Source organism: Erithacus rubecula (assembly GCF_903797595.1).
Source record: "Erithacus rubecula genome assembly, chromosome: 9".
NCBI lineage: Eukaryota > Metazoa > Chordata > Aves > Passeriformes > Muscicapidae > Erithacus > Erithacus rubecula.
This window is the reverse complement of record NC_136660.1, coordinates 11,479,293-11,497,117: the sequence shown is the minus strand read 5'-3', so window position 1 is coordinate 11,497,117 and position 17,825 is coordinate 11,479,293. Positions and strand designations below refer to the sequence as shown.

Below are 17,825 nucleotides of genomic sequence, written 5' to 3'. Positions count from 1 at the left end.
TGTATCTGGTCACTGCCTGAGTTAAGCTGGCTGCTCTGCTGGTTTCAGTTCCTGCTTTGCTCTCCTAGTGTGCCTCTTCCCTGAAGGCCTCATGAGACATCCTGTGGTTGCTTCTCCAGAAACAGAGGGGCCTCCCTCCCTTGTCTTTTTTCTTTGGTATTTGATAACAGTACTGTTCACAAGACTTATTGTTCTTATTTCAAGACTGCAATAACAATCTGATGTTATTTATTTTCTAGCCATCAAGGCCTGTACCTGTGGCAAATTACCCTCATTCACCTGTTCCAGGAAACCCCACGCCACCCATGACACCAGGGAGCAATATTCCTCCATACCTGTCACCTAACCAGGATGTCAAACCACCATTCCCACCTGACATTAAACCAAATATCAATGCTTTACCACCACCTCCAAGTGAGTAGCAAACAGAATGCCCCCACAGTCATTTACTGTTCCTCTGTTCTCTGCCACATACATTTCAGAGTCTGGAAAGTAGCTCTGATTGCTGCTCTGGGAGAGGCTGGAGATGTTAAGCTGTAATAGTGGCATGCACAGTGTAGGCTCACTTGAGCCAATGGACAGAAAAGAGAAAGAGTGCTATGCCCTTCTAAAATAAAATACCAGAAAAGTTCTTCCAGGTTAAACTTGTAAGGATTTTACTCTAGAATTATTCCTTTGATATGCTTCCTGAGGAGAAAACACTTGATTTTGGGTTGTTGTTTTGGGCTGTTTTGTTCAAGGGCAAAGCCATTCATTGAACAACACTGCAGAGTAGGATAAAATGTGAATATTTATAGCAGTGTCTCTATTGTGATCCATACAGGCTTCTTAGGAATATTCAGTACTGTGCCAGAAATTGATATATGTTCCTTTCAAAGGCACTCAGCATCACAGCTACACTTGGCTGGGAACAGGGCAGGAATAACAAGATCTCTCTGACTGGATACTAGCATGAGATGTTAGAGGTTTTGAAGTGACTGATGAACAATAGGAGCTATCATTTACTAGGGAGCTGGGAGAACCTTATGTTTTCTGTAAAATAACTGCTGCTGCATTAGCACTTTGCAGCTCTGTTTGGAGTTCAGGATAGCTGAAAAATCAAGTAGAAGATGGGCTGCATATTATTTGGGCAAGAACACAGGATTTAAAGCCATTTGGACCTCATAGATCAGCTGTAAGTTACCTCAAAATCTCATTTACGAGCTCAGATAGTAATTGAATACCAGTGTCTTTGGTCATCACATAGTTTCAGCTGATGAAACTAATTGGGTAATGTTGATCCCTGTTCAAAGCAGGGAAAACAAACATTATCACAGTTTGACATTATTAAGAGATTTGTTTTCAGTCTTTTGCCAACAGAGTAAGCTTGGACATAGAACCTCTCTTGTGATAAAACCCAAGAATTGTTGCCATGCCTGGTTGCTGTTGATGGCTGGAATGCTGTGGCCCTAATGTGAAGTGTGTGTCAGTAGAAGACTTGCTGTCAGTTTGAGCCTTGCCCCTTGTATCAGTCAGATGATAGAGTTACTCTTGATTGCGATTCTGTGTGTGTGCGAGCCTGAGTTAGACCCAGCAGATCACTGTGCCATTTGTTACTATTCTGTATAAATCCAAACGTTGTTATTGCACTGCAGATGCTAAAGGGAAAGTTCACACTTTCTCTCCCTCTTCGATCCCAGCCAACCACAACGACGAGCTGCGCCTGACGTTCCCGGTGCGGGACGGGGTTGTCCTGGAGCCCTTCCGGCTGGAGCACAACCTGGCCGTCAGCAACCACGTCTTTCACCTGCGCCCAACCGTGCACCAGACCCTCATGTGGAGGTAAGCCCAGCCTGGCTTCCAGGCAGCAAGCCCTCCCTGAGGGACCAGTGGCACTGCACTGCATTTACATTTGCCGGGAATTTCACTGCAAACATTGTAGCCTGGGTAAGGAAGAATGTCCTTTCAACTCGCAGGTACTCTCACCTGTCATTTTCTAGAGACAGCACGTTCTAAAATGCTTCACAATATGTATTGCACGTCCTTGCTGCTAGGTCATACCATGCAGTGTCTGAAAAGCCACTGCAACCATTTCGTCCTTTCTGCTCTGGATGGAACAGCAGTGGGGTTTTCCCTAACCCACGCTGCTACAAACTTCCATCTGGGAATCTGAAGTCCCAAGTGCTTTGTGGTCTCTGAAACGTTAGAAGCAAAAGTATCTCTGCAGACCTCTTAGAGTTTATGCTTAAATTAAATGGAGCAGAGTTATATGATAGTGAAGAATTACCTGCTAAGAGTAAGGACCTGATTTACAGGCTTGGTTAAATCATTTGAAAAGACAAGTGCTTAAATCCTCCAAACTTTAGAAGCTAACTTCCTAAATTCCCCTATTCTCTGACTGCACAAGTAAGCACAGCTCAGAAATGTGAGAGCATAGCTTTCCTCTTACAAAAGCTTCTGGTCTTCACTTACAGTGAGTTCTTCTTTCCAGCACAGAGGAATATTTTTCCTTGGTGGTACTTCCCTGTGTTTAATGTAGATCTGCATAAGTGTTTCCAGGGTATGTTTTGATTGCACCACGTTCATGGAAGGCCCTTAGATCAAATGACAATCAGAGTGTTAATTTTTTTTTTTTTTTTAATTTCTATCTTTCCAAATACTACAGAATAATTTTGTCTCATTGTTTGGTTGTTCTCAGAAAGTATCTGTGTGTTTATCCTGGCTGAGCCAGGATGAACATTGCATTGTCTGAGCCTTTCTCTGTGCATTGTAGAAGCTGCTTAGTTGCTTGGGATCTTGCTTACAGGTGTAGCTTCAGGGATTTTTTTCCTATGAGGATCTTCTTCCCATTCACTGGAATCCACTGGAGACTTGTGCAGAGAGATGTGCTCGCTTCCCTGGCCTGGGACAATGAAGCTGAGGCTTGATGCAGGATGCAGGAGTCTTTGCTGCCACAGTGCCCCTGTGCCCTGAGGGAGCCTGGGGGTTGGGAGGGAGGGAGATTGCAGGCAGACCACATCCAATAATTAACACCTAACTTTGAGGTCAGTTATTGCTTGCTTGCATTTCATTATCGTGGAGTACTCGCAGCAGAGGGAGTTTTGGCAGTTATTTGCCAGTTCTTATTAATAAGTAATCACTACTGGGGATTGTGCTGGCTCATTCAGTAGATTTATAGTGCTGCACTGAGGCATGAGGCTGTTTCTTAATATCTGTTCTTTCTTTCTTCCTTCGCTCACCAAACACATAGCCTTTATTTAAACTTATTTTAATGAAGACTCATAGGTAAACTGTGCTCAGGTCTGCTGTTTTGAAAAGCCTGTTAATAGTGGGGGGAACGGATAGTCCTGTAATGAAGTCATTTCACATTTCACTTGGAGTTGGACGGATGCCAGAAAAATGAATTAGTCACATGTGTGGATGGATTTTGGTTTTTATAGAGAATGTGGAACTGAGCCAATTCTCAGTATTTTTCTGCCAGTTAAAATATTGGGCAAAACCTCTCACGTGTACACACATAATGAATAGCAATGCAAGTATTTTTCTCCCCATGGGAACTTTTCATGGTTACGAGAAACAGAAAGGTTGAAGGCAGGGAAAATGTCTCCTTGAAGCTGGTTCAGTCTTCACACTGCTGTGTTATTAATAACATCCCATGGTGGAGACACTGTGTGCTGAGATCACGAGGCTCTCCTGAGCTCTGTCAGCACCGTGACACTCAGCAGGCCTGCTCACCTCATCTGCTTGGGTTTTGTGTCAGAGGTACCCAGCCTTGCTTCCCTCCAGGTTTGGATCACTGTGCTGTGCTCTCTTGAGGTGAGAAACTGAGTGGGACTCACAGAGTGAGCTTTCAGAAAATGGTTAATAAATTACAGAAAAAAAGCCTGAAAAGATGTCATATAGATGGATTATATTGAAAGGTCGGGTAGTTTGTGTTCTGTAACTTTCTTCTTTAAAAACCCACGTCTGTGTCCACTGCTAAATCTTGATGTTTTGTAATCCAGAAAAGGTGATGTTGAGTCAGATTGAATTCTTTGTAAGGAAAATGGCACTTAGGGTGTTAATCTCCTGAATGAGTTGTTCCTCTTGGATCTTACAAAGACACCTTCTTTCAGGCAACATAGATTTTTCAGGAATATAGATTTTAAAATTTGAACAATAAACTTTGAGTTGTTTTTTGCTGTCGTGAACAGCAGAATTCTGACATTTCAGTTCAGTTCTCTGTGTTCTTTTAAATTTCTTTTTGAAATTACTCATTTCTAACACAAGGTTAACATACATTTATGAAACTGAAGTCATAGTCTCTACCCACTTAATTTTTGATTAACTTAATCTCAGCCTTTTCATTTTTTGAAGGTGTTATAGAACTAATTTCTGGGGAGCTAAATAGTGAGTGGAAGTTATTATATGGGAGGTGGGAGGAATTCATGCCCTGAAAGAAGATATAAATTGGCTAGATTTAGGCCACTGCCATGTTAATTTAGAATCACAGAAGGTGATTTTGGTGGGGGGTGAGATATAGGAGTCATTTTATCTTAGTTGATTTACTTGTTGTAAGGCAGGGTTAGTTGTATTTTGACTGACAGGCCTTCATTCAAATGCTTCTTTAAGTGGTCTGAGGTAATGAAAATCCAGACTTCCAGCACAACCCACTGCAGCATATTGCTTTCTCATTTTTAACTCCTAACACAGGTAGGACCTACCTTTCTGCAGGATCACTCCATCCATGGTCTGGGTTTGCAAAGAGGTTTGAGATGTTTCCTTGAAAAGTTCTTTATAAGTGTATATGAATAACTTTGGGTCATGCTTGCATCATTAATTCATCATGGTTGCTTCTGTTCAGGGCTTTTATGAAGGAAGTATGTTATATCCTTAATGGCAATAATTCAAGAAAAATAATCTGATTATCAAGAAAAAGGTTCCTAGCATAAAAACCACCTTCCTCTGCAGTGTGAAAGCAAAGTTAAAGGAAGATTTATTGGCTGTTGTGCAGGTCTGACTTGGAATTGCAGTTTAAGTGCTATCACCATGAAGACAGACAAATGAACACAAACTGGCCAGCTTCAGTCCAGGTCAGCGTTAATGCGACCCCACTTACCATCGAGCGTGGTGACAACAAGACATCTCACAAACCTCTGCACCTGAAGCACGTCTGCCAGCCAGGGAGGAACACCATCCAGATCACAGTCACAGCCTGCTGCTGCGTGAGTACACCCAGCCCACGGCTGCGCCTGCTGCTGCTGCTGAGTCTGCTGCTTTGCACAGCAGCTTGCAAATGTTGCCTTAGCTGAAAGAACCTTACTCTCATTTTTTTCCATGTTTTTTTTCTGGTAAGGTTTTTACTTAATGATGTCGACACAGTCAGAGTGCTAATATGGAAATTTTTGCTGCTTAATTGTTGCAGAATGTAGTGGTGTCCTTCCAATGTCTCTGACAAGGTTCATAGTCTAGGGGAGGAAGGGAGTTTTATCTCCTACCCTCTCACGTGGGGCTGTGTAACAAGGTGGCTGAAGTCTGTTGATATAGATTATTGCAATGAAGACTGTTGATGGTACTAATTTCATTTACACAGCGTATTAAATAGTCTTTGGTTTGTTATGAAAACATCAACATTGTAATTGTTGTTGCTGGTGATGATTTTTCAAACACCTTTTCAGATGAAAAACTCATATTCAAAGATGCAGTCTAAACCATTCAGCTTTTTCCTTTTCCATGGGTTAGTTACTCTCAGGGTTGAGTACTGTATTTTTAATGCAGACTGTTCTGCAAATCCAGTCTGAGCTTCTGACTGCTCTCTTGTCACTGACAATAAAGCCAGCTGCTAGCTCTCACAAGGTCACAGTATGAGGCACTTTGACAAGAAGCCATCCACCCATTTTGCTTTACTTCACACTGATGTTTCCCTGCATAATGTCATTTATCTGGTGGCTAAGAGCAGGGGGCAGCATCCTGTGCATCCTTAACAAGCTCTGTGTTGGGTAAGAAGATTCAGCTGATTCCAGGCACATCAGTTGCAGATTTTTTTTTTTGCAACTTCCAACATAGTCTGAGGGCAGGCAGGTAGGCTAGACTGTGTCAGACAGTCCATGGCTTTAAAAATAAACCCTGATGTCAGAGATTAATATGTCAGCTGTACATATACCGAATATTAAGGAGGGAGAAAATGCAGAAAATCCTTACTTTTTTAAAGCCCTTGTATACATTAAGCACAGAGCAACTGCACAGTGTGCAGAATATCCATAAGGCAGTGTGTGTGCTCAGCAGAGCAGAACCAGCTTTTATGTTTAAGCCTCAGGCTCTCACAGAAGCCAAGTGCCCAAGGGAAGAGTGGAGCTCAGTTTGGGAGTGCATTTAACATGTGTGTGTTTGGTTCTGCCCCTAACAAAGTGTGTTTCCTTGCAGTCGCACTTGTTCGTGTTGCAGCTGGTGCACCGGCCATCGGTTCGCTCCGTGCTTCAAGGTCTGCTAAAGAAACGGCTCCTCCCCGCAGAGCACTGCATCACCAAGAGTGAGTTGGCATGTTGTGGGGGTGATGCCTTTCCAGAATGCCTATGTTCAGTTGTGATAAGCTATCTCTACACCAGGTTTACTTGTTTATTGATAACCTGAAGCTGTACTTAAGAAATTTGCAGAACATGATGTGGGTAGATGAATCCCGGTATCCTGAAATGTTAACTGCTGTTTGGGTGCAGATAACAAAGTTTCAAGGACACAAGCTTAGCTCCTAAAGAGGATTGTTCTATTCCAGGGGAATCTCTCTGGCTCTTTCCTCATATTTGTTTTTGACTCACCAATAAAAAAAAATTAATTATATATTTATCTAGGGCTGCTTTAGGTGCTCGTATGACACTTAATTTGAATAAAAATATAGCTGATATGCATGTGTGATGGTTTTTCTGCCCAGAAGAATGTTCTAAATTACACAGAAGACACCTATGTGGGTATATTGTTCATTCAGTAGTACCCTGAATGTTGAAGTAATTTCTTAAATGTTGAAGAAATTTCAGATTTCTGTGTTAGAACTTACAGCACACTTGTAGTTTCTCACATCTATACCCACCTTCTTCCTAAACAGTCAAGAGGAACTTCAGCAGCGTAGCAGCTTCCTCTGGCAATGCAACACTAAATGGGGAGGACGGAGTGGAGCAGACTGCCATTAAAGTGTCTCTGAAGTGTCCCATCACATTCCGGCGGATCCAGCTCCCGGCGAGGGGTCACGACTGCAAGCATGTACAGGTGGGTAGGTGCCAGTGCCTGGCAGGGTCCTCAGCCTTGTGTTGTTACAGTACCTTCAGCTTGGTCACCATGTGAGAGCACCTCATACATGGCATTTATGTCTGTAAGCTCAGTAGTGAACTGTGTAAATGTTTAATGTAGAGGGGAAACGCAAGCTGTTTGGTTTAGTTTTCAGTGCTAGAAGGATGTTTTTTTGTCAGTTTTACTTTTGTCTAACTGCTTCAAATAATACAGAATTTTTCTTTTGTTTCCTTTTCTTTTTTCTGGTTTGTTTTTTTCCTTTTTTTTTAAACTTTTGATACCTAGTGCTTTGATCTGGAATCTTACTTGCAACTGAACTGTGAAAGAGGAACTTGGCGGTGTCCAGTATGCAAGTAAGTGCAACCATACTAAGATGCAGTTGTACACAATTTAACCAAATTCAGATCATATTTAAGATCGTGAAGGGGAGAAAGTTCTAGGAAATAAATAAATATCACATTTACTTCAAAAGCATAAAGTCCAATGAGAATTCCTGCAATATTTTACCGCCGTGGCTTATTAGAAATTTAAAAACATATAACAAGATATTTTCTCACAAGATTTCATTACAGATCATCAATGGATTGTGTAGAGTTCAAAACAGGCTCAAACATTTACATTGATAAGGTAGATACCTACAGTCCAGAATAAGGCAAATTTTTAAAAAATTAGGCTGCAAAGAGCAAAAGCTGGAGTCATTGCTTAGAGGAAAAGAGGGATGGATACCTTGGCATAATTTCAAGCTAATGTTTTGACCGAAGAGTGAGTGTAGTGCAGAAAAAATGGAAGAAAAATTTGAAAGTGATTACAGTCTGTCCATCCCTGTGCTTAACTGGGCAGAAAAAACAGCAGAATGTCTGCAGGCCAGTTCAGTGTCTGCAGGGTGCTCAGAGCACAGGGCTGGGAGCCTGTCCCAGCCTCAGCCCCAGCAGCTGTGGCTGTAACAGCTGGCCCTGGGTCTGCACAAGTCTCCAGTTGGGTCCTTGCTCTGCCAGGCAGTGTTAGGTACAAACAGCAGTGGGGATTGTCCATTCTGGCTGTTCTGCAGACATGGAAGTCTGGAGCTTGTTTCCATTACTGTCCATGGGTCATCCAAGTCCTGATACACAAGTGCTTTCTCCAGACTGCCCAAATATTTTCTGTCTTCTGTGTTTGGCTAAAAATATCACCAGAGTTTGATATCTTGCTTTCTTAATTCATGTATTTATGCATCTAGGCTAAATTTTAGTCCTGTGTCTCTTAGCATGAGTACCTGTATTCAGATTAAGTGCCCACATAATCACATAATTTCTGATTTTGTTTTGTTCTGTCCCAATCTGTGTCAAAATTCAGTAGAATCGCTGTAATACATAGTTGCTTTGTAGCCATAGTGCTGTGGAGCTCAAAAAAGAGAAAGATCTAGTTTTAAAAAAATAGTGCTTACTGATGTTCACAGGAGAGATCTGCTATATTTGAAAATACTTTAAATTTGCAATGTATTTAATTAACAAAAAATACTTAAAGAATGTAAACAGCTTGCAGACACACACAAGTAGATGTTCCCTTATCTCATCTGTTTGATGTAAATATCCTGGTAATGTAGATGTAGAACTAAATCTGTTTGACCCAAATCATTCTTTCCCTAGCAATATTCTAACATGAATTTTTTGTTTTGTTTTGTTTTTAACTTTTTAGTAAAACTGCTCTCTTGGAGGGCTTGGAGGTTGACCAGTACATGTGGGGTATTCTGAACGCTATACAAAAGTAAGTGATCTCCCACCTGGTATCCAAGACTAAGCACCTAGGAGATATGGTAATGAGCACTGAGACAGTGACACCAAAATAGATCTTGGTGTTTGAACTTGAAAATTCTATTGCATGGCACCTTGGTGGAGCAGGTGATAGAGTGAATCAGTTTCCATCTTCTTTGCAGATGTTGTTTGGGTTATCTCTTAATGACAGCATTACCAATGAAGCAGAGGGAAGAGCCAGAATGGAGGATTAAATGCTTTCTTATATTTACAAGCAATCCCTCTGATTCAGAGGTGGCAAACCACATTGATATGTTTGGATTTCATTGTGTGGATAAACACAGAAATGTGTATGGTTGCCTTTTTTTAAAATTGCTTTCAGCATGCTCTTGAGGAGTAAAAGATGTTGTGTTACACCAGAACATTTCAGAACATTGGTTACCATGCAGATTCTTATGGGAACTGCAGTAGAATTGGTTTTTAAAAATTCAACTGATATGCTAAATTTTCACATTATTTTACAGCTCCGAGTTTGAAGAAGTTACCATTGATCCAACTTGCAGTTGGAGGCCGGTCCCTATAAAGTCAGATATTCACATCAAAGATGACCCAGATGGCATTCCCTCAAAAAGATTTAAGACCATGAGTCCAAGCCAGATGATCATGCCAAATGTAATGGAGATGATTGCAGCTTTGGGTCCTGGCCCATCACCTTACCCATCCCTACCCCCTCCTCCAGGAGGCAACAACTCCACTGAATATGGTAACCAAGGTTAGTTCTACAGCTTTGTGCACCCAGCTGCTCACTCTAGCACTCAGTGGTTCAGTCAGCCTTGTGAATCAGGTGTGTCAGTGCATCTTCTCAGGGTGATGCATGAGGAAAGCAAATTATATGGCTGCAATTTCAAATTTCTGAATAAGCCTTTTCAGTTAAGATTAATCTGTTCAACAGAGTGTAGATCTTAGTAAGTATTATATTTTAGTAATATGTTGTAGTATCTAGTAATTTTATTTAATATTTTAAGTATTTGGCACTTGTCATACTCATAGCCATGATTCCTCTCTAAATCAAGAAACATTGTATGTTATGTTCTGTATTCATGGCCTGCCACAATAGACACATTTCTGTATTTTTTTCAGTGCATTTTCCTTCTGTTCTGCTCTCAATGAAAACATCTAGTACTACATAAATAGAACACCTGACCTATTAACCCGGCTAATTAGGCCACTAGGTGAACTTGTGGCCACATGAGTGACATTCCATAGGCCACCAGAAAAGGGATGACTTTTAAAGAGCTTTTAGCTGCTTTGCAAACACCTTTGCATTAGAAAATTAGTTTTGAGTTTCTCTGCCCATGTGCTACCAGACTGGGGAACAGGGAACTAAATACAGGCAATGGAGATAGGTTTTCAAATTACTGGTATGTTGTGAATAACTCAATTACAGTGACAATTCTGAAAACATGAAACCAGAGACTGTTTCTTTTGCAAGTAACATGATATGAATCAGTTCAGCTCTGGGAAAAGACCAACTGTTCACACTATCAGAATCCCCAAATTGATTACAAGGTGATACATGTGCTTTTTGCAGGCGTTGAAGAAAAATATAGATGGCGTGCAAAATACAGTTAATTTGCTCCAGTGACTGCAAAACTGATGACAGATGATAAAAGTTATGAGGTTTTCAAACAGATGAATGATTACTATAACAAAGCCAAGAGCACTGAATCACATTTTTTCCCTCGTTTAGTAGGAGTGAAGTGCAGTCAGAGCCTGAGAACAGAGCTGTCTGTTCTTCACCATATTTCCAGCTCACACCAGGAGCAGACAGGATAGCCACGTCATGTGTGGGGTTTAGGCTTTGTGTGAGCATTGCTGCCTAGACTGTTATTTTGCTGCCTTCCCCTGTGGGTCCTGTAGCAGAGGTAGTCACTGCTCCTTGGAACCCTGAGTCACCACTGGCAGGTAAAACCCACGCTCTCCTCTTTGCCCTGCAACAGGGATGTCAGCACAGTGCACCACATTATCCTAAATGTCTGACAGGTCTCTCCCTCAGCACATGGCACTACTCTTGCTGCTGCATGGCTGCAACTCTCTGGGCATGCTGCCTTGTATGTTTATTCTCCATCAATACATGCACTGAAACTTAGTGATTGCAATTGCATAATGTGCTCTGATTAACAGTTTTTTAGGGCAGTTAGTAGTAGTATTGCTACTGTGGTTTATGTTTATTTGGGTTTGGCAGCAAGTGTACTGAAGTTTAATTTGCAAACATAACAAATATTCAGTACTGCAAGACCAGATTCCAGCTGCCTGCTAATTAATTATTCCTGATGCAAGGCAAGACCAGCTATGTTCTGTGAGACTCATCCAGTCTGCAGATTAACAAAATGAGAATTAGTAAGGCTCTGCAGTATTTACATGATATATCAAAGTCCTGATGTCTTTGAGAAGTACTCTTACATGTCTAATGACTACTATTCCTTCAAGATTAAACTTCTGCTTGTGAAGCTGTGCTAAAGAGCAAATGATGCAACTACTTCAGTTTGTCAAACTCCCTTCTCGAGTTGAATATTTAAAACTGCTGCACTTCAACTGACAAACTGCAGGCTTGCTGTACAAGCTCCAAAGCTGTTCTGTTATTTCAGATCTCAGTACCATCCAGTTCAGTTGCTTGTATGAAATAGGTGAATGGTTTTAGTTCATTTTGTTGCTGTTCATAGCAAATAAGACACTAGAGCTTATATCCGAGTTGTAAGTGTTAAGAGAGGAATCTTGACAAAAAATATGAAGGGTAAAATCTTGTATTGGGATACCTGCTTGCTTTAGAATTCACATGAAGATCCCTAGGCTGAGGTGGGATGGATCCATATGGACAGTGGTCATGCAGTATTTGTTCTGCAGAGCAGCAGGGGACTCCAGGCCTGCTTCAAGGTGTGGGTGTAAATCCAGTCAGTCAAGTGAATTTTATAAGTTTTGGGGGAGCCCCAGTTAGGTATGAACACCTCTTCTGTGCCTTTTATGAAGGGGTAGAGGAGATGCTATGCTATGAACTGGTATTGTGGCATCTTCCAGATTCACTTCTGTCAATTACATTCATCAGAAGCTGAAGCAATGCTACAATCTTACTGAGTGTGTGGAAGCAGAGACATAAATAACACAGGTGTCCTATAAATAATCTGGTCTTGGGCAGTCACTCTCAGTTACCCTGAGATGCTTCCAGATACAAATATCCCATAGAATTTAATGTCCTGTTTACTTCTCGGCATGGTTAAGTTTATGTGGCGACTTGGCAGTAGTTTTTCAAAATGTCAGCAGTTTTCAATTAGTTCCAACACATAAATGAATTATTTATGTGTTTGGAAGCCAAGTGCCCTGTCCCCACTTGCTCAGCACTGGGGGCACAGCATTGCCAAGTTCAGTGCCACAGCTCCCTGTGCTGTGCAGGGAGGGCATCACATCACACAGCTCCTGCGAGATACTGGGAGAGATCAACGCTGGAAACAAATCACATCTGTTTCTCTTTCAGGCAACAGTTACCAAGGTCATGGCAATTTTGACTTCCCGCACGGGAATCCTGGTGGCACATCTATGAATGACTTCATGCATGGGCCACAGCTGTCACATCCCCCAGACATGCCGAGCAGCATGGCAGCTCTCGACAAACCTCTCAGTCACCCCATGCAGGAATCTGTAAGTAATGTGCTGGGCACACAGGTTCTCACTTGTGGGGGTAAGGAGCTCTCATCCAGCTGATGAACTGCTTTTACTTTTTGTGGATTCCTCACTTGGGAAGCTGGTGAAATAGAGTAGTCTTGAGAAATGCTGGAAAAGCCATTTTTAGTTTCTGGCCATTTTGAGTTTTCGGAGAAGCATTTCTGCAGTTTTTGAATTGTCATTTAAGCTTGTTTATCCGAAAGGAAGAACCTGGCTCAGTGTGCTTGTATTAATCATTGTGCTATGCTCTGACACATTAAAAAAAATGTACTTCATTCCCTAGGCCAGCAGGACTGTGAATATCCATCTCCAAGAGACAGCTTGTTAAAGCAAGATATTGGATGACTTAAGAGCAGGGACAATATCTTCCCTGGCTTTTTCTCTGAGGGCAAAATTTGCATCAAGGCATTTTGAGGGGGAATTCTACTCAAGTAGCATGAAAGGCACTTTTAAACTTTTGGTGATAGGACAAGCCTGCAGATTTCAAGGAGAGACACTGCTACTGGTCTGAAAATATCAATGTTAGAGACTGAAAAATAGAGGTTCCTCAGGTCTCAGATGGTGAGGCAGAGCTGTGCATTGGAAAAGCAGCTTGCTCAGAGCACTGAGTTTTCCATACAGAACTTTATATATCTCCAGAAAATGCAGTACTGCAGCAACTAGGTGATAGAAAAGCTACCAGCAGCATTTAGCTCTTAGGCATGGTTAGTCATCTATTTTAACTCTGTGTGTGGGGTGTGTATACATCCTTTCATGTTCATTTAAGTTGCAGGGCAGGGGGTTTAAACTGTGCTGTTACTGCACAGGAAGGATGTTTAACTTGACAAGTCATATGTGCTGTGTCTTTAGTGAATCCTAGAAAGTGCAATTTCAGAATGTAATGAGGAAACGTGGTAGCAGATGCTCAGCAAAAGCCTACTCAGTCAATGTCTGCTCTAGCTGGCAGTAGGTTTTCCAAGGAGGATGGTGAGAAATAGAAGAGAGTGGAGAAAGAGTTCTTCATATAGTTTGGAGAGAGTCCAAGTACCAAGACTATCTGCAAAGGAAGAGTCCAGAAACTGTAATGACTTTACCACTTTACAGGCTGATAAATGAGGACAAACATGCTGTAAACGTCATTTTGCATTGGCAGATTCTGCATACACAGCTTAGAGTGTGTGTGTATCTTACTGTCTGCATAAGAATCAGCCACACAGTATTAGAATACAGCAGTGAGAGGAAATAATACCAGTCTGAGCCACTCACAGATGCCTTCCCTAAATCAGTGTCACAGGGAATTATTCTTTGCTTCCCATTACCTGACACCTACCTCTTGACTTCATCAGTTAACAGCCATACCTTTGCTGAAGTAGTTGCCTTGGTGAAATTTCTGAAGTGGTAGGATATGAAGTAGTTGAATATAAAAGTGAAGAATTTGTAGCTTTCTGAAAATTGAACTGTTTATATATAGCAGAGGTGAAAGTTTCTCAAGGTCATGCATGTTCCAGAGCTGTGGGAGCATATCTAGGCAAATGTTAATGGACTTCCAGTTCTGTGGGCCAATCTGTAGCAAATCTAGTACTTGCTTATGATAGCTGGCAATGAAAGTAAACCTTTGCCTCACTTCTCCCTCATCTATCATGATACTCAGGCAATACCATTTGGGAACAGGAAACAGTGCTAAAGCAGATTCCTACATTATGTCAATGGCTGGTTTTCTGTAATGAGGATCAGTTTTCAGGTCTTTTAGCAGAGGAGAATTAAATTAACCTTGTCAATGTGGCTGTGCAGTCTTCAGTCCACATTTGAGGACTCTACTGCCCCCACACAGCCTTTTCAGTGTAACAAAATCTCTGCTTTCCTCTTTCTCTCTTACCCTCTCTCTTTTGTTCTTTTCTCTCAAAATAAATTGTCTGTAGCAGACACTCAAGAAAGGCATCTTTAAAATCACTGCTTTTAGAGAAATACATGCCTTTAACACATTCCTAAATTGTGTAGTTTTATGTCTTTGAAGAGACACTTCATACAAAAACAATTATAAACAAATTGTGTGATGGAACCAAGGTTTTAAGATGTTACCTGTGCTCTTCTCTGGCTTTGTCTTTCCTTTTTTACACAGTTTTCAGGTTTTTGTAGTTTGCACATACTATTCACTTTGACCAGTTACAAGGTGAGTTTGGATTGGATGTTGAGTCCTTTAAGATGTGAGGTCTCTCTCTTACTGGAGCTGAATGCCTCTGAGGAAGTTCCTGGCATTCCTGTTTTGAAGATTTATGTGGTGGCCCTTCCACAGTGGTAGGCAGAGAAAGCTGATCCCTCCAGACATACTCTGTAGGTCACTCCAGGAAATGCAGATATTTGCTCAGTGTAAGTAGGGCTGGGTAGCCAGGGATGAATCAATCAGTATTTCCTTCCCTCAACACTGCTCCTCAACTTCCACTAGTATGGAAGGAGAAAAAAATCAGGACCGAAAGAATGACCAGAAGAAACACCTCTTTCCCAGCACAGAGTATTGTGAGAGCTGTGGAACAGATGCTACATTGCAACAGTACAAGATTGCTACAGAACAGCTGCCACAATCATATCATGTTTGTTTTCAGAAATCATAAACAGGTTTTAGACAAAGGAGAATTCAGTTAGCTCCAGTTTAGTGCTTCTTGCAGACAGTGTAAGGAATGACTGAGCATTGGATGATGACACCATAGGTTCATACATACAGAGAGGTGATAAGCTGGTACTACTGTAAAAAGTCATTGCTTTTGTTTCCATTTTCACTTTTCCTCCCTTTCACACCAGCAAAAGTGTTATTACAGCCATGAAGTGATCTGGATCCAGGAGCTGATGTGACTGGAAACTAGGTCAGGGGCAGGGTGGGGAAATTCAGTGCCTGTCTACAGGGTTTCACCTTGCAGACATGGCAAAGGGGTGGATGGGAAAAGCGGCCAAGAACATCAGCAGGGTAGGCAGGATGGAATCTTTTAATGGTTTTTCTAGCTAACACAGCAGAAGAGTTGGTAAAACTGTGACCCTGCTAATGGAGAGAGATATAAGCCATTGACTTAACCTGGTGATTTTTTTCGCCACTAATAATTTTCTTCAGAGACAGAAGGAATATTGCTGTGCAGCTGGCAGGCCCTGTTGCTCCACAGCTGTACATCTCAGCACTCCTAGAGGTCACTGTTGGGCTGTAGAGTTGTGGTGCTCTGTGCTGTTAAGCTGAAGATGTAGTTGTCTGCTATAAGCTTTTCTTTTAGAGACTATAAATGCTTTAAGAGTGCCAAGGCTTATGCCTCTAAAAACAACTCTGGAATTATCGTGCTAATGCAAGCAAAGGCAACTTTGTTAGATCTGCATTCATGTGTGGGTCAGTGCTTTCAGAACAAAATGGTAGGAGCTGCAGGTGCAGCTAAACAGATCCACAATGTGTTTGCACCATAGCAAACTTATCATTAGTTATCTGAATGCAGATAGGAAATGTTCCCACCCTGAGCATTTTGCATTCTCACTGGGATGCTGGTGGAGTCAGTGGCCTAAGTTGGATGGATTTGGAATCTGTGGCTCTTCAAAGACTATGGTGGCCCTCAGTGTTATAATAAAACAATTAGTCCCTATATACCCATTGTCTAAGGACCCAAGAGACTGTGTTATCAACTAAATATGTATTTAAATCCTTGCCTGTATAAATACAATGTAGAATTTCTAACCTGGTTCTTTGTTTTGAAATCTGTCTGAGAGCATATAAATGCCTCTCCTGGTTCAAATAATTATTTATATAAACATGCCAGCATGACCGTTGCTTTATGCGTTCAGGAATAAATTTAAGAAATTCTTCAATATAATCCTGTTTGGTTTTGGTTTTTTGTGGAAACTGGTTTCTCACATTAACAACACTGTCATAAATTGCTTTTTTACTTTTTGTTGTTATTATTAGGCTTTCTAATATCCACATTTTCTGTTGCTCATGTCCTCAGTGAGTGAGGCAGGAAACAGTACTATTAAGACAGACATCTACTTATACTTGGACTGCAAATGCTTTTACATTAAAGTGTGATTTGTGGGCAGATTTTGTGCAAACTTACCCCTACGGTAACAACAGTGTTGGGGAATATTTTTCAAGTAGTTGAACTGTGACCCCAATGGCAAGAAGTACATCGGTAGTTTTTACCACTTAGTTTAAACTCTCATATGGGATCGAGAGCCAGATACCATGCAGGTAGAATCATTTCCACAAACCTTCATAATACCAAAGTATTAAAAAGGACCTCCATGCAGCTGAGTGTGACTGTCCCAATGGATCAGTATTCAAGTTTCAGTTTTCCTTAGAGTGGTGAAAAGTATTTTTAAAACACTTGTTTCTCTAATTTTTTTAAATGGGAACATTTTAATTAAGTTTTGTAATAACCTCCCTTTTGCTTTCTGAAGCTGAAGGCTGAGGTTAAGATAACTTTGGAGTTTGTGTGATACGAAAGGGTGAATACTGACATAACATTTTGCTGGTTTCTGTTGGCTTTGGCTGGATGAATTTCATGCTGTTGTTGTATGTATTTGTTCTTTTATTTCGGCTTCACTTTGTCCAATATGTAGCATTCCTCAAAAAATGTTTACATTTTTTGTTTCTCCATATACCCAATTAACATGATTCTGATTCTGAAGCATTCAGACACTTCTTTCTCATGGCACCAAGGTCAAGCCCCAGAGAATCCATTGAGCATTAAATGTGACATGCCACAGAAGAAAGAATTGGACTTGTGCATTTCTATTGCTTCTCTGTCATGTGAGAAAGACTTTTCCTCCATTCAGTAATAGGGTTAGGAAGACACATGTGGATTGGTAGTTTATTCCCCACAGAAAACATAAAAAAACACTGAGCTCTTACTAGACAACTCATCCACAGCATGAATACAAAGCAGAGTGTGATCGTTGGCTTAGTTTAGGCTAAGGCAGTGTACTTTGCAGTCAGCAGGTGTGCAGCCACCCACAGCAGCTCAGCTCATGGGGGGGAACGTGCTGCCTGAGCCACCACCCAGGAAAATCAGCGAGGAAAACCTTCAGCCTTTAACAGGGGTGCTGCATTCTGAGAAGAAAAAGAGGGAAGGAGTGGGGAGGAGCTGGTGTTTGCAAGATGTTCGTAATGAGCTGAAACAGCAATAGGCTGTGGTGTCA

At 41.4% G+C, this 17,825-nt stretch overlaps 1 protein-coding gene across 11 annotated transcripts in view; it reads left to right on the top strand.

The window, feature by feature from the left end:
• Positions 1-17,825, top strand: part of ZMIZ1 (zinc finger MIZ-type containing 1) — a 334,693-nt gene that overhangs the window by 308,138 nt on the left and 8,730 nt on the right. For 6 of the 11 annotated variants that reach the window (XM_079311881.1, XM_079311887.1, XM_079311882.1 and 3 more), the window contains 9 exons: positions 240-414; positions 1,635-1,821; positions 4,973-5,183; positions 6,382-6,487; positions 7,055-7,215; positions 7,522-7,589; positions 8,911-8,979; positions 9,491-9,738; positions 12,496-12,659. In XM_079311881.1, the coding sequence (XP_079168007.1) occupies positions 240-414; positions 1,635-1,821; positions 4,973-5,183; positions 6,382-6,487; positions 7,055-7,215; positions 7,522-7,589; positions 8,911-8,979; positions 9,491-9,738; positions 12,496-12,659 (1,389 nt within the window). The remainder of the gene's footprint in view (positions 1-239; positions 415-1,634; positions 1,822-4,972; positions 5,184-6,381; positions 6,488-7,054; positions 7,216-7,521; positions 7,590-8,910; positions 8,980-9,490; positions 9,739-12,495; positions 12,660-17,825) is intronic. The other 5 variants (XM_079311886.1, XM_079311885.1, XM_079311884.1 and 2 more) reach the window with 1 other exon arrangement.